General features: G+C 52.8%; 1 protein-coding gene across 3 annotated transcripts in view; it reads left to right on the plus strand.

Annotated features, from left to right (window-relative positions):
- The window catches only part of FBXO3 (F-box protein 3), a 119,266-nt gene extending 113,080 nt beyond the window's left edge, over positions 1–6,186 (plus strand). For 2 of the 3 annotated variants that reach the window (XM_078863794.1, XM_078863796.1), the window contains 2 exons: positions 945–1,135; positions 3,783–4,686. In XM_078863794.1, coding sequence (XP_078719920.1) covers positions 945–1,135; positions 3,783–3,809 — 218 coding nt within the window. In that variant the 3' untranslated portion in view covers positions 3,810–4,686. Of the gene's footprint in view, positions 1–944; positions 1,136–3,782; positions 4,687–5,074 lie in introns of those variants that run through there. The other variant, XM_078863795.1, reaches the window with a different exon arrangement.
- Positions 6,187–13,938: the final 7,752 nt, after the last annotated feature.

Genomic DNA, 13,938 nt, shown 5'->3' on the forward strand with positions numbered 1-13,938 from the left:
TGCACCAGCTGATGTTGCACCAGCTGATATTGCACCAGCTGATGTTGCACCAGCTGATGTTGCATCACTGATGTTGCACCAGCTGATGTTGCACCACTGACGTTGCACCAGCTGATGTTGCACCAGCTGATGTTGCACCACTGATGTTGCACCAGCTGATGTTGCACCAGCTGATGTTGCACCACTGATGTTGCACCAGCTGATGTTGCACCAGCTGATGTTGCACCAGCTGATGTTGCACCAGCTGATGTTGCACCAGCTGATGTTGCACCAGCTGATGTTGCATCAGCTGATGTTGCACCAGCTGATGTTGCACCAGCTGATGTTGCATCACTGATGTTGCACCAGCTGATGTTGCACCACTGATGTTGCACCAGCTGATGTTGCACCAGCTGATGTTGCACCACTGATGTTGCACCAGCTGATGTTACACCAGCTGATGTTGCACCAGCTGATGTTGCACCAGCTGATGTTGCACCACTGATGTTGCACCAGCTGATGTTGCACCAGCTGATATTGCACCAGCTGATGTTGCACCAGCTGATGTTGCACCAGCTGATGTTGCACCACTGATGTTGCACCAGCTGATGTTGCACCAGCTGATGTTGCACCACTGATGTTGCACCAGCTGATGTTGCACCAGCTGATGTTGCACCACTGATGTTGCACCAGCTGATGTTGCACCAGCTGATGTTGCACCACTGATGTTGCACCAGCTGATGTTGCACCAGCTGATGTTGCACCACTGATGTTGCACCAGCTGATGTTGCACCACCTGATGTTGCACCAGCTGATGTTGCACCAGCTGATGTTGCACCAGCTGATGTTGCACCACTGACGTTGCACCAGCTGATGTTGCACCAGCTGATGTTGCACCAGCTGATGTTGTACCAGCTGATGCCGCATCCTCTCTCCCCCTGCCCCCCACCCCGCCCCACCCACAGGCGAGTTTCCGACGCTGCGGCCGGGCAGCCGGCACGAGTACACGAGCTGCACCACTTTCACGACGAGCTCCGGCGACATGGAGGGCTACTACACCTTCCACCAGCTCGGCAACCCCGAGGCCGTGTTCACCGCCACCGTGCCACGCTTCCACATGGTGTGCCCGCCGCTGCGCCTGGCGCAGGACGGACAGGTGGGATGACGACAATTTTTGCGACGTGCCCATTGGGGTGTGGGGAGCGATCGCCACCCGCTCCTGCACCCCTCTGCCGTGAAACCCCCCCCTCAAAGTAGTTATTGTATTGTTACTTCCTGGGACCTCCTTTGCCAGTAACAAAGTATGAGAATCGGTTTTTGGCCTTTTGGCGTCCTCTGGTCTAACAGCGTTTTGAGACTAGGCTCCAAAGAAAGCTGTCTCTGGTGTGGACCAATCAGTTTCAAAGACAGTGCATATATTATCAGAGTGTTTTTTGTTTGCATTCTGACCACAAGCATTGTGGTTAATGCAGACATGATTCCTTGTAAAAGGTTTCAGTTTGGTGTTTTAACATCTTAACACAGCTGTTTTGTTGCCAGAAAGAAGAGGAAAACCTCTTCTTGTATTGAAACTTGCTGGAGGATAATGACACCCTGTGTCACACAGGGTCAGCTGCCACTTGGTAGGGTGGGGGGGGCACTCTTCGAAAGTTTGAGATGAGATGCCGGGCAAATGTGTTGCTGTGAATTGTCGAGGCTTTTAATCGCTTTGTTCATGCAACGTTGACTGCTTTTGTTCTTGTTGTTATATCGTTAACATCGTCATCATCAGGTGTGATAAATCCAATTGCTATTCTGACACGTCTCAACTGACAACCATTATCCCTTCCAGCAATCGGATTGGAGAATCAGGGGCATAAATATGAGCGAGAAAATTATAACCGTTTCAAATATGTGATGAAATTGACTGCGGGAAATCATCGTCAGCCATGGTCCATCCACTGCTGGATGAAGGACACCCTCAGTCCACCGTGATCTCTCACGATCGCGCAATGGGACAGTCCTCCCGGCGCCCGCCACACACGAGGAGCCGATTCCATGGCTCCGTCTCCGTGGGGGACGTCCGTACGGATGTCCGCATTCCGTCTCCTTGGCCGCTCAAAAGAGCCCAATTTAGAAATTTGCAGAGTTAGGCTGAAGATCGATTTACGAGTGGCGTATGACAAGGTCGCCCGACGAGTGGAAATGTGGTTTGGAGGGACGCGACTGGAATGTGTGTGCCTTGAACTGATATCGAACGTCGGCCGAATCGCTGAAAAGGGGAAAACAGACTGAATTAGACTGAAATAGCGGCATATGAGGGCGTGTGGGAGTGCACTTGGGCTCAATAATGAATAATTCTTAACTCGATAATGAAAAGCAACAGAGCAGTGTGCCTAAAGAGCAAAGTTCTGTGTATGACAAACGATGCAACGTGGATTTATATAACTAGCGTCTGCATGCAACGGGCATCTCAAGGTGCCAGACAGAAACAGCGGGGCCGCGCTTATTACGTAGAGGGGCGGTAGGCCACAGGCAGAGGAGGAGATCAGTGAGGCCTTGAGCCCGAACTTGAACAGGGGCAGGGAGTCGACAGCACGGATAGCTGGGGGAAGGGAGTTCCAGACTGTGGGGGCAACAGAGGAGAAGCAGAGACCTCCCACAGAGAGAAGGTTTATTCGTGGGCGGCTTCAACAGATAGCATTCGTTGCTGGAGAAGAGAGAGAGCATGGGGGGAGTCGAGCGAGAGGTAGGAGAGTGCGTAGAGGGGAGTCGAGTGAGATGAGAGGGAAGAGGTAGGAGAGTGCGTAGAGGGGAGTCGAGTGAGATGAGAGGGAAGAGGTAGGAGAGTGCGTAGAGGGGAGTCGAGTGAGATGAGAGGGGAGAGGTAGGAGAGTGCGTGGAGGGCAGTAGAGTGAGATGAGAAGGGAGAGGTAGGAGAGTGCGTGGAGGGGAGTAGAGTGAGATGAGAGGTAGGCAGGGGCAGGTCCATGGAGGGTCGTGCCGATGCTGAGTGTGATCTTGAAATTGATCTTTCTGGTACCAATGTCTTATGATGTCATGGCCATGCCATTCTCTGTTCGGTCTTCCTTCATTTCCGGTTCCTTACGTTTTTCTGAACAACAACACACTTAATTTTCCTGTTGTTGGCCATCCTTCTGCATATGTTTTCAAAGAGTGCCAGTTTTCTTTTCATCACTGCCTGCATCATCATCATCATCAGGCCGTCTTCTTCTGTAGGAAACCTGTTTCTTATTCCTACGTCGGTCACCCTTTGGGCTTAGATGCAGCAGTATCCTTCTGTAGTACGGTTAACGTTCCCGCAGTATTAACCAGGGTTGGCCTGCCCGATTCGAAATGCTGTTGAACCCCTACAGCAAACTGCTCGCGTCATTAATGTGATCGTCATCCACGCCCCGTTGACGATTATAATCTGCTTATCGAGCTATGTGAGCACCTGGCGTAGTTTGTCATTGTGTGCATGAGCGATGGGAAACTTTTTGCCCCGGGAAGGATCGTGCCGTCGCTCGCCGCGTGCGAGATTAAGTGTAGCGATAAAGAAACTCTAAGTGGGCATTCATAATGTTTAAGATTAGAGCCAGAAAGTGGTATTTTGCAAAAACAAGGGCGTTGGAGGCATTACCGCGTGAAATACATCCGTCATTAGCATGCCGTGGCTAAATAAAAACCGCCGGAGAATTTTTAATCGCAGCAGAGTGATTAAATAACGAGGCGTTTGACGTATCAGCGTGGAAATATCAAAGAAGTGTCGGAGAGGAAATAGCTGCAGCTTTGCTTTTTTTGTTGTTGCGTTTTTTGCACAGAGGAATTCAAACGGGGCAGTTGGTTAAGGAAGAACGGTCGCTCGTCGCTCGCCGTGCGGCCTCTCAGGATCGTCGGCGTCCGTCCTGCGTGAAGGGAGTCGCGAAGACGCTGAAGGGCGAAATTTATTTCAAGACAACTGTTGAGATTGTTGCGTTTTTATTATTCCGCTGTTTTAACCCCGAAGCATTGCCAGCTGTTTGGCATTTGGGGACGGAATTGCCGCTAAGTGCAATCCCAATCTAGTAATGTGCAGGTAAATTTTGCGGCATCGGGATGTTGTTTGTATGTCTGTTGAAAATCATTGGCACAGTACGATGCCATCCCGTGCAAATCGGAGGTGTGGGGAAGGACAACACACCCAAACGTAAAAAAGCAGTTCTGAAGAAATTAGTATTCAATCTAGATGATTTAAAAGCGCACAGCTCCAGTGACTTCTTAATATCGGAAGGAAGAGCGTTCCAGACGGCCGCAGAAGCGCATCTAAATACGAGTTACATTGTGCGTCTGGTTTTTTGTTTTAGCGATGGGAGGAGGAAACCAGAGAATCTGGAGGCAACCCCATGCATAACAGTGGGGAGGGGAACCACACAACCTGGCACACAGAACGGCTAGAGTCGGGAATCGAACCCAGGCTGCTAGTCTGCGAGACACGAGCCTCACCGCCACGCTGCCTCCCTTCCCGCGTCCCCAGAACGCCGGCGTTGTCTCCACGTGGAGGCGAAACGGGAGGGCTGGGAGCGGTGGGAATGGCGATGATTTGAAGACGAACGTTTGATGGGAAAGCTGCTTTGGTAGTTCGCGACGGTTGGCACCACAGCAACTTGGTGTTATGTTAAATCGCAATCTTTTAAGCACGATGCTTTCCAGGTATATACTCAGCTACGTAGCAGACTGGTCTAGAATCTGCCCTGGGGCGGGGGGATGGGCGGGCACTAGGGGGAGGGTGAGGGAGGGGGACAGCCCTGAAATTTTAAGCTGTTTAAATAGAGCTCTGCATTAATAAATATTAAAAGAATAACACTCCGTGTGTTTTCACTGCCAAATATCAATAGAATTAAAACATTTCTGGGTCTCAAGGGGGTGGGGTGGGGGGGGGGGGTAGGGGGTGAGGATGAATCGCCCCCCCCCCCCCATCCCACCCCCCTTGGATCTACCACTGCTCCCCGATAGAGAAACACTCGCCTACGGGTAGTGCCTAGTTGCTGACGCTGCAGTGGCACTGCGCAGTGGCTTGGTTGTGAGGCCTTCATCCAGCAGCGGACAGACCATGACGATGTCATTCTGCCCGCAGCTGAAGGAGTAACTGTCGAAGGAGGAGGAGGAGCAAGAGGAGTCGATGACCCCATCGCTGACCTCGACATCATCGTTGCGAGGACACCGCAGCCATCGAGCAAGGGACGGTGGGGGGAGGGTGCGGACGACGATCGGGCCGCGGTGTTTTGCCGCACGCCGATGTCAAGCGACGCGCGCGGGTGCTCGAGTCGCCGATACCCACGCAGCGCCCCGCGTTTCACCGTGAGCCGCCAGCCAACGGCGATAACCGGAGATGGCCTTGCGGTTTATTTTCGGGAGTTGTTCTTTCTTTATCTACTTTTCCCTGTTGGTGCTGCCTTGCCGCGTCTGCGGAGGTCTTTGCGGCACAAGGCTCGGGGTGCGTGCTTTGGGAAAAGGCCGTTTGTCTCGCCGGCCCGATTGTAACGGCGCAGCGGCGATCGCTGCTTGCGTCATCTTCTTTTTTTGTAACTTTCTCATGTTGATAGCGCGGTTTTCGTTATTTTTGTTCGCAGGTATCGTTCTCTTGTCAGTACCAGGCAGCCCACGTAAATTTAGCGGTTCTAATTTCTTTCCGTGGCCCATTGACAGTGACCGATGGCAATAGCCATCTGAAATGAGTGTCCTCTCAATTAATTCGTTCCGATTAGCCGTGTAAATAAATTGGTACGACGAAGGTCTTTGTCCGCCTTAGTTGGTACCGAATTCTGCTCTGGCTCATGGGCTGTGTCGCTCGTCAACGTGTGGCTGTTTGACGACTTTAAATGTGGAACGCGCTCCAAATTAGCCGCTTACGAATTTGCAATCCGAGGCCAACCTTCCTTTGCGTAATTTGATGGAGAAATGATTGCGTGTTCACAGTGGCTGCGACTGGAAGAACGGTGAAGCATTAATTCTCGTTGCGAGCAAAAGAAAAAAAGGCAATTAGATTAACAGGTTTAGCGTAACTACTTGCCGCTAACGGTGAAGATTTACACTTTGATATTGTATTGTAACGGCGGTGGAAAATACTAATACGCTTTCCAACCTCTGCAATGTATCTTGACGGCGCGTGGAGTAATATCGCCGTGGTTATTTTAATTAACGGAACGAGAATGTTCAAAGGTTTCAAAACGGAATAAAATTGCGTGTCAGCTGTTTGTCGGCGAGTGCGTGCGTCGTGTTTTCTGTGGGCAATGAAACGTTCGGTCTACAGACGACGTTTTAAAAACACTGAACATTCTCGAAAACAAATGTTTCCACGACACCACTGCGTGGTTTGGAATAATAGAGCGGGTTAAAGTCCTGATTAGCGGTTGACTTGTCTCTTCATCATCCCTGTGGGGTTGATAACACGAGTACCCCTTGTTCTCGGGAAGTCAACGGTGGTTGTCCTCTCGATAGACTTGCCCCTGCCATGGGAATGTGGAATTTCCACCAGTGGCTCAGGGCTGTGAACAGAAGATGAACACCAATGCCTCGGTTCTCATTTGAGCAGGAAATCAGTTTGACTTCTTGATTGGAATAATGTAATGTAGCATCCTTTACATCCTCGTTGCTGCATGAAGACATCCTCATGCCTTTAGGTCACGAGGGTTATTTGACCATACCTCACCACGCTGGTCAGTGCTAGGTGGTGCTCAACACCTGGCTCTTATCAGTTGCCAAGAGCTCATCTACCGATCGTCCTCCGTTTCAACTCGTGCCTTGCTTGCCGTGACCGATGGGAATCCGTCTTCGCTGGCCAAGGAAAGGCCCCAAGATCAGCACTACGGACAGCGCCAGGCGCTGGGGCCGCGTCCCCTACGAGCTCTCGAAGCTACGCTGCTCGTGACTGGCGGCACGGAATCGGCGCGTGGCCGGTAGACTTCCCACTGGCCGTAAAAACGAGGCATCGGGGGCTATTAACTACAGCACCGAAATCCCTCTCCCCTCTCGCTGAACCAAGTAATCAAAACACACAACGCCCCGGACGCGTGCAATGAACGCCGCCCCTTCCTCTGACCCTCGTGCAGGTGAATTGTAAAGTCCCTGCGGCAGAATGAATGTGCTTATCCGCGTAATTACGCGAAAATAATGACTGTGCCCACAAGTCGGTGCTTGCGTCCCTGGGAGGGAAGAATAAACACGCAAATGAACGAATGGGTAAAGGAAAGGGAGAGAGAGAGAAAAAAACCCCGCAGCCGTGGATACTGAAACGTCAACATTTTCGCGCGTTAACGCGTCCCCCCCTGGGGTGAGAGATGGAGCGCTTGGGCGTTTCTCGGAAAGCGTTCTCGTTTGTGCGTTTTAATTGGGAAGGCCAACGGAATTTATTTCATTTTTTGTGTGCGTGTGCGCTAATTTAATTTCATCCACCGCCGGCGCTTCTTCGTCTACGACGACGACGCCGCGCCGACGTTCCACACCCACGCTCTCGCCGTGCTGCGCGAACCCCGGCCCTCCCGCTGCCGGCCCCCGTCGCTCCACCGCAATGCGGCGTGCGCGGGGGGGGGGGGGTCACGCTTTCGCTACCGGAACGGGGAGATTGTTGTTTTTTTCCCCCCCGTTGCCCTCGACGGGATTAACAAACAAACGGTGAGCGCGGGTGGCGACGCGAGCCGCCTGCGTTTGGTTGCGCCCGCCCGGCAGGTGCTGGGGTTATTGCTGAGCACACCGGGCGGCGACCTTAATTTCGGCGGGGGACTGGGGCGTTAATTCCGTCTCCGCCACAGCGACAGTTTCCACGGCGTGCGTCCGGGGCGGTACAGCGCCTGCAGCTTTTCCTGCCGTCAGCAAAACGTCTCATCCGCCGGGGACCCCCTGCAGCTTCGGGGGGGGGGTACCGGACGCAGCACGGAGCAACGAGGAGCCGACTTAACCACAGGCGGCTCCGTCGCGATGTGTCTCCCATTAAGTAGCTCAAGCCGGGATGGAGGGGGGGGGTCGGAGGGCGGTGCACGTTTTGGAAAATGAGGGCCCTATCAAAGCTTCCATCTGGGGGGCTCCCAGGCCATGCCAAATGCTGCCCTCAGGCTTTCTGGCAAAAGCCCTCGGGCTCACTTTGCTTCAGGGGCTCTCTCCGTCGCCTCTTTGTCCGCTGAACAACCGACGAGCAGCGGCCGTGGCCGTACAGAGCCGGTGCCGGTTTCATTTGTTTACCCTCCACCCACGGGAGTAGCCGAGCCGTGCCGTTCATGACACACGCAGCGAGCGAGTCGCGTCTAGATGATGGCTGATGTCGCTCGCAACGAGCGCGTCATTAGCGCAGCTCCCCGGCTGTGTTTGTCCAGGGGCCGGATTCGGACGTCTTCTTGTGACGGTTTTGGCTTTCGGCCCGGCACTACAAATAGCTCCCGGTGGTTAAACCACCCATACCGTGTGAGCCCCCCCCCCCCCCATCGTACTGGCTCGGCTCGGATGTGCCAGTGGAATGAATGATTACCTGGGGATCTGAGGGCTGTGCACAGGGCAGTCCATGGGTTGGGGGCAGGGGGGGGTGCAGGGCGACTCGCTCCGTGTGGGCCCCCGACGCCTTCAAACCAAACCAGAATTCTTACATCTGACACCATGACGTCAAAATGCCCCCCCCCTCTGCCAAAGCGCGGGGCCCGGGGCGGTCGCTCTGATTCGCCGTACCCTGGGGGCCGGCCCTGGCTGTACAGGGAGGTGCTACCGGAGCCGGCACACAAAGTGCGTGCGGCACGTGGAGCTGCCATGTGCATGTTTGGCGGGCGGGGGGGGTGCAGAAGGTTTCGATGCAGTCCGATTGCTGCTCGAGTCTCGAAGTGGAATTTAGAGCCAGCCGCTCGGTTGTGCAGGTGGGGGGGGGGGCGTGGGGGTGGCACGCGGGGTGGGGGTTGCCCGCGGGGTGGGGGTGGCACGCGAGGTGGTAATGACGGTCGCTGTCGGTGGTTGGTGTTTGTTTCCACGGACCTCGTGCCCATGTTACCAGTCCCAGCGATGGCTGTACGAGAAACACACGTGGCGACCTCAACAACACGTGTGCGTGTGGATTTTACTTCCGCACATGTATTTATTCCCGAGGCTTCGAAGCGCTCCGATATAATTATTATACATCACATTTTACAAAATAAAAGCGGTGGCGCAGTGGTTAACGCGCTGCGCTATACACTCGGCGACTTCGACTAATAAGTGGAAAATATTTGAACCGGTCCTAGTCCTCCCCTATGTCGACTCAGCCTCAAATAAGTACCTGGTGCGGTGTGGAAACGTCGCCGCTGGGGAGACAAAGGCGGTCGGGCGTCGTGCTGACCACCCACCTCATGTACTGTGCTGGCATTCATAGGTGCTCGCTAACAGCACTGGCCCCAAAAGATTGTTACGGCTGTACGAGGGATCTTTGTCTTTGTGTGTACATAGTGGGGAGCCTTAATGTGGTGGTTAGCGCAATGCGCTATGAACCCGGCGACCAAAGTTCCATTCCCGCTCACGGCCAATATCTGCGACGAGTATCTGAACCGGTCCTGGGCTACCCCTGGATGGACTCGGCCTTAAATACCTGTTGCCATGTGTAAACATCAGCATTGGGAAGACAAAGGCGGCCGGGCGTGGTGCTAACTACACACACCCCCTTGTGAGCCGTGCCAGCCTTAATAGGTGCTCGCTTGCAGGCCTTTCCCCAACAGTCTGCGTGGACGACGCAGGGCATCTTTGTGTGTGTGTGTGTGCTGGTGGTAACTCGGTGGGTTTGCCTGCTCTTGAGTGTCACAGATCCACGGGAGGCAAATGACTCAGTTGAGTGATGATGGGGGTCAGACATTTGTTTTTTTACTGTGGACACATTTCCATAGATGTGCCTGATCTCATCAGCTCACGGAAGCTAGGCAGGGTTGAGTCTGATTTGTATGTAGATGGGAAACTGCCTGGGAATGCCAGTTGTTGCGGCCAGGAGATAGCAGTGCACACATTGAATCTATCGGTGTGCGGCGGCTCGGCGTTATCCCCTCGTGTGTAATGATGGGTTTGATGATGGTACACCAGGTTACCTACTAGCTGCAAGCCAAACTCTCGATAAACGTACTGCCCACGCATCTTAATACATAAATAAATAACTCCCTTCCCGTGGGCGTCCAGGACGTGCCGTGCCCTGGCTGTCCAGACGGCAGTTCAGCAAGCGGACTCACCCCCATCCGTTTCTATCCACGCGGGGATCGAGCGTTGCCCCCTTGCATGCGTGGGTTTTCTCCGCGTGCTCCGGTTGGCTCAAACTGTGTGCCATGAACGAAACTCATCACTGATTGTCTGACATCTTACAAATACAAAGAGCAAAACAATGCAGGGCCCTCCTGAAAAAGAATCGTACGACTCCGCGTGGCTCTCTTGCATGAATAATTAAATTAAACACAAAGACAAAACCTGCACCTCCGATTAGCGCTGTTGGCTACGTACGGTGCGAAAGAAATTCAACACACAGACATGTGCCGTGTCAATGAATGGTGTTGTTGTTATTGGGAAGTGTTCACGCGGAAGAGCCGTCGCAGTTTCCAATTTTCGAGTGACCCTTGCGTGCAACCAATCGAAACCTCTCCGTGAATTATCTGGCGATGCTGCTGTTTATTGACAGTGGTGCACAAGGACAAATAATAACAATCTCAACACATCCGTCAATAACGCTGCCTCTTGGCCATCATTGTCGGGGGGCCTACAGCGAGCAGCTCGGCTGTTCGGCTTTCATGATGAGCCGCTGTCTCGTAACAAGCACGAGACTCGGCCTTATTTGTGCCAAAACCCCATCTTTCTGTGCCCTTCTAGAACATCATTAGGGTGTACATCAGTGAGTCACTCGCGTGTCCGGCAAGGTAAGATGAGATGAACTACACCGACGGAGATACATTCCATCGCTCGCGGGGGGATATACGCTATAAAAGACAGCTTTCGTGTTCTCGGAGAGAGAGAGATGATTGGGAAACCGGGAGGTCTGCTTGAGAGACCGAGCCGCCAGCACCACCGTAGAGGGCGGACGGGAAGTTGCGGATCGTTATTGCTCAGCCTTTGTAACGCGCGGTCTGATCCGGCGCTCGCTCTGCGCCCCGCCTCCCCCCAGCCCACGTTTGTCCACTGCCATCCCTCCACTCGCTCGCTCCTCACTCGGCGAGCGGTGATTGTCCCCGTCACGAAGCCCGGCCAGACTGCTTAATGAGTCGCCCGGTACACAACACACACAACGAAGGCAGACTTGGGATGAATCAAAGGGCGTTTAATGAAACAATGCTGCAAGTTTCTTAAATCCACCGCAGCCCCCGCCCCTCTCCAATCCTCCCGCCCGCCTCCGTCCGCCCAGCTGCACAGTTCTGTACAGCGCAGTTGCGTTGATCAGCGGATCGCACGCGGTGGCTAGGAGATGTTAACTCCCTCGCCTGTGATGCAGGAGGTTGTGGGTTCGATGCCGACCCTGACGCCTGCTGCTGTGTTTTTGAACTTTGCATGCTGTCTCTGTTTTCTCTGCTCTCCCCGTGGTCTCGTGGATATTATTTTACTCCTCGTCCTCTGCTTTCCCCCCTTCACATTTAGAATCAACGTCACGCGTTTAGAGTATTTGGCTGCTATAAATGTATACGTGACAATCCACGTAATTGGGCTATAATTTATGGCCAGACACTTCTGAAAAAGAGTTACATAGCTCAGCGGGCCTTACCTGGTAAAACATTTTTAAAAAAAAATAATGTCTTTATCGCTCCCCACACCTACCGGGACGTTTGACAATCGTAGAAGAGTAGGCCAAAACACCACGAAGAGCGCAGGGCTATCTGGACATCTCGACAGTAGACGCCTCCGATTATTAGCAAGCGCCTCCGATTAGCACGGTTGGCTACGTTCGGTGCGAAAAACGTTGAACGTGCATAAATATATAGATGTGTCGTCAACCCCGCCACCACCCGACACAACCGATTAGTAAGGTTTGTCGCGTGAACAGAACGTGCCAATTCGTCACTAGTACAGCACACCGGTGTGTTCAGGGCAAAGCCACGCAACATTTACAATCTGAGTACGACGTTTCACCAGTAATTACAACCGGCATCATCAGGCGACAGCCAGATTTGAATTACAGACGATGTTGATCACGAAAGCCCTCCGTGTTCTTCTGACAGCAGTGGCGTGAGTAAGCAATTTCAAGGCTGCTCACGAACCTTGTTTGTCTAATGAGTCACACTTTCAGGGTTTTCAATCAATGATCAAGGTTCGATCTCGCGATTAGATTCAAGAAGTGATTAATTGTTTTGGCTGCATGTTAACGAGGCTACGGAGTGATCCTCTTCCTGTTGGCTATTCGGATGAAATGTCACAGATTGATGGATATCCTTTGTTGCTCGTTTTCTAGTGCTGTGTGTTCTTGTCCACTCCGTTGAAGCCCATTGTAACGTTGTCCAGCCGCCTTTGTCTCCTTAGGTGACGATCTTTACACACGGCACCAGGTACTCATTTGAGGCTGAGTCGACCTAGAGGAAACCCAGGACCGGTTCAGATATCCGTCACGTGTGCCGGCCTTTTAAGCGGTTCGTGCAGCGCGCTAACCGCTGCCCCACCGCTCCCCGTAGACACGCACGTGCACAGACACCCACTCACTCACGCACTCGCCTCTCTCCCGCGAGTGCCGCATTCGCATCCAACCCCCCTCCGTTTCCATGGCTGCTCCTGCTCAGAGCGGGACTATTGCCATGCCACAAAGCGTCAGCATCACTCGCTTGCCGCGAGCGATACGCGGCACGTTTCTTCGTACCCCCCCCCCACACACCACGAGACTCACTCGGCCACGCAGCCACTTCATAACGATTCACACTCACACATCCAGGTGTGTACACGTGTGTGTATGTGTGGACTCGTGTGTGTATGTGTACACGTGTGTGTATGTGTACACGTGTGTGTATGTGTGTACACGTGTGTGTATGTGTGTACACGTGTGTGTATGTATGTGTATGTGTGTACACGTGTGTGTATGTGTGTACACGTGTGTGTATGTATGTACACGTGTGTGTACACGTGTGTGTGTACACGTGTGTGTATGTGTGTGTATGTGTGGACACGTGTGTGTATGTGTGTGTACACGTGTGTGTATGTGTGTACACGTGTGTGTACACGTGTGTGTATGTGTGTATGTGTGTACACGTGTGTGTATGTGTGTACACGTGTGTGTATGTGTGTACACGTGTGTGTATGTATGTGTGTACACGTGTGTGTACACGTGTGTGTATGTGTGGACACGTGTGTGTATGTGTGTGGACACGTGTGTGTATGTGTGTGTACACGTGTGTGTATGTGTGTACACGTGTGTGTATGTGTGTACACGTGTGTGTATGTGTGTATACGTGTGTGTATGTGTGGACTCGGGTTGCCAACAATTCCGGATTGGCCGGGAGTCTCTACCGGAATTTGGCATCCATCTCGCGGTGGCTATTGAAAGCAGTCCAGGAGATTTTTATTATAATAATAATACGATATTTTAAGAAAAGACATTAATTTTAACTAAAATGTATGCCTGAATAGCTACAGTCAGAGTCGGCAACCCTAGTTTGTGTGTACGCATACATGGACCTCTGGTGAGCACGGTTGGCTGCGTACGGTGCGAAAGAAGTTCAACATACATACATGTGCACGGGATACGTATTAATATGCGTGGGTACATGTTGCGGACATGCTGAACACGCGTACGGATAGACATGACCCCGAACATATGTGCAGACATGCCAAAACATACATGCCAGCAAGCGTGCGTGGACATTCCTGTACACACACGTACTGAGATATGTATGCATGTACACACGCTCACTGCGTTCTCCCAGGCTGTTGGGGAAAATACTGTTAGCGAGCCCCTATGAAGGCCGGAACGAGACACGAGGGATGGGCGGGTAGCACCACATCCAGTTCTGGCGCCTTTATCTCCCCGGTGGCAATGTTTACACACCG

The sequence above is a fragment of the Lampetra fluviatilis genome, chromosome 16, assembly GCF_964198595.1.
Source record: "Lampetra fluviatilis chromosome 16, kcLamFluv1.1, whole genome shotgun sequence".
NCBI classification, from domain to species: domain Eukaryota; kingdom Metazoa; phylum Chordata; class Hyperoartia; order Petromyzontiformes; family Petromyzontidae; genus Lampetra; species Lampetra fluviatilis.